The sequence below is a fragment of the Eimeria mitis genome, genomic scaffold (assembly GCF_000499745.2).
Source record: "Eimeria mitis Houghton genomic scaffold, Emh_scaff2026, whole genome shotgun sequence".
Classification (NCBI taxonomy): domain Eukaryota; phylum Apicomplexa; class Conoidasida; order Eucoccidiorida; family Eimeriidae; genus Eimeria; species Eimeria mitis.
In genome coordinates this window covers 1,315-2,906 of record NW_013570349.1, presented here as the reverse complement: position 1 = coordinate 2,906, position 1,592 = coordinate 1,315, and the positions used below count along the sequence as shown (strand labels likewise).

General features: G+C 42.5%; 1 protein-coding gene across 1 annotated transcript in view; it reads right to left on the bottom strand.

The window, feature by feature from the left end:
- Window positions 1–572: 572 nt before the first annotated feature.
- EMH_0047520 (E3 ubiquitin-protein ligase HERC2, related) overlaps window positions 573–1,592 on the bottom strand; it is a gene marked incomplete at both ends in the record, with an annotated part of 2,272 nt that continues 1,252 nt past the window's right edge. Inside the window, 3 exons of the mRNA XM_013496292.1 lie at window positions 573–761; window positions 923–998; window positions 1,279–1,425. Of these exons, the coding sequence (XP_013351746.1) occupies window positions 573–761; window positions 923–998; window positions 1,279–1,425 (412 nt within the window). The remainder of the gene's footprint in view (window positions 762–922; window positions 999–1,278; window positions 1,426–1,592) is intronic.

Below are 1,592 nucleotides of genomic sequence, written 5' to 3'. Positions count from 1 at the left end.
GAACGTCTTCGCCTCTACATGCCTTTGTAAACCGAAGCGTAGATACTGACACGCAGACTTGTAGCAGCATTTGCTGTGCTTTGGTGCTTGATGCATTCGTTTATGTATTCTTGTTGCGATGGATCGAGAAAATATCTATAAGTAATTTTGGCGAAATGATGTGCTGAGGGGAGTTGGTGCAACTGCCAATCATTAGCAAACCCTAAACCCTAAACCCTAAACCAATGCTTGTATGCTTCTGCCTGCTTGTTGCATTAAAGTCTTTCTTGCAATCTCGGTGTACGGTGCGTATTAGCAATCATCTTTGCCGAAACGGTAAAACAAGAGAGGAAGCAACATAGTTAATTGGGGAATGCAAAATCCCTTCAGCATTTTGTTTATTGTGTACTTCGTTTGTTCTGGTTTTATCCTGTATTTGGTTTGTTGTGCATTCGGTTTGTTGTGTATTTTTATACACAACAAACCAGGTAAACAACAAGCCAGTGCCAAGAGGAACTGAGGGCAATTGACGGATTAAAAGGTTTCCAGTTCGCACCCCCAACTGACACGGAGGCGCTTCGAGGGTGTTTAAGTTAATCATCATACATCAGCTGCATTTGCTCGTGCACAACGACCGCGTCGAGGTCGATGGCAGTGCAATTGTTAATCGCGTAGAGCAGCCGTTCCCTCATTATGGAAACGGAGGAATACAAGGGCATGACCAGCCGGAAGCTGCAAGTGGCAGCTGTAGGCAACCGATTGTCGTTAATGGCGGCTCCGCGCTGCACGAAACAGAAAACAGCAGAAATAAGAAAAACTGCAGCAGATGCCTCTGAAAGCGTCGTGGTGGGCATAGGGAAACCCACGGAAATAAGAACGAACGTGTCTATACAAGCAAAACAAATGCATAATCATGGAACCAAAACTTCGTGCAAGGACTTACATCAACGGTTTCGTAATCCACTGTCATTCGCCAGTCACTGCTGGCAACCGGGAGGCGCGAGCGACCGCATACGAATCTGCACAGAAAAAAAATGGAAACAAAATACACAACAAATACGATAAACAATAAATAGAATACACAATAAGTAGAATACGCAACGAATAATATGCAGAACAAATCAAATACACAGATAAAATACGAGAAAGCTAAGTACAAAACAAGCAAAATTCACAAATAAGATGCGCAACGAACCGAATACACGACAAATAAAAAATACGCTGTTGTGGATATTTCATTAGTAGTGTATTTGTTTTGTTATTTATTTATTCGTGTACTAGCCAAGAGAAGCTGCTTACCTGAGGAAGCGCTGCAACTGGTCGTTAGTGAAGGACTCAAGGATTTCAAAGAGCTGCGCCTTCAGGCGTTCTGATGAGCACTCCGTGTGTTCCTTTAGCGTGGCCACATCAACTTCTCGGTCGCCGCAGATGCGATACTCCAATCGCCTGCATTCATCACAAAGATATGTAAACAATGTCTGCATCAGGTTGTGCTGCTCTTCTGTTATGAAGACGAACACATACTTTTTAAACAAATAAAATATATTCTTGCTTCTTTTTCGCACTACTTGATATAATATAATAAGATCGTGTTCATCATATCTCCAGCATAC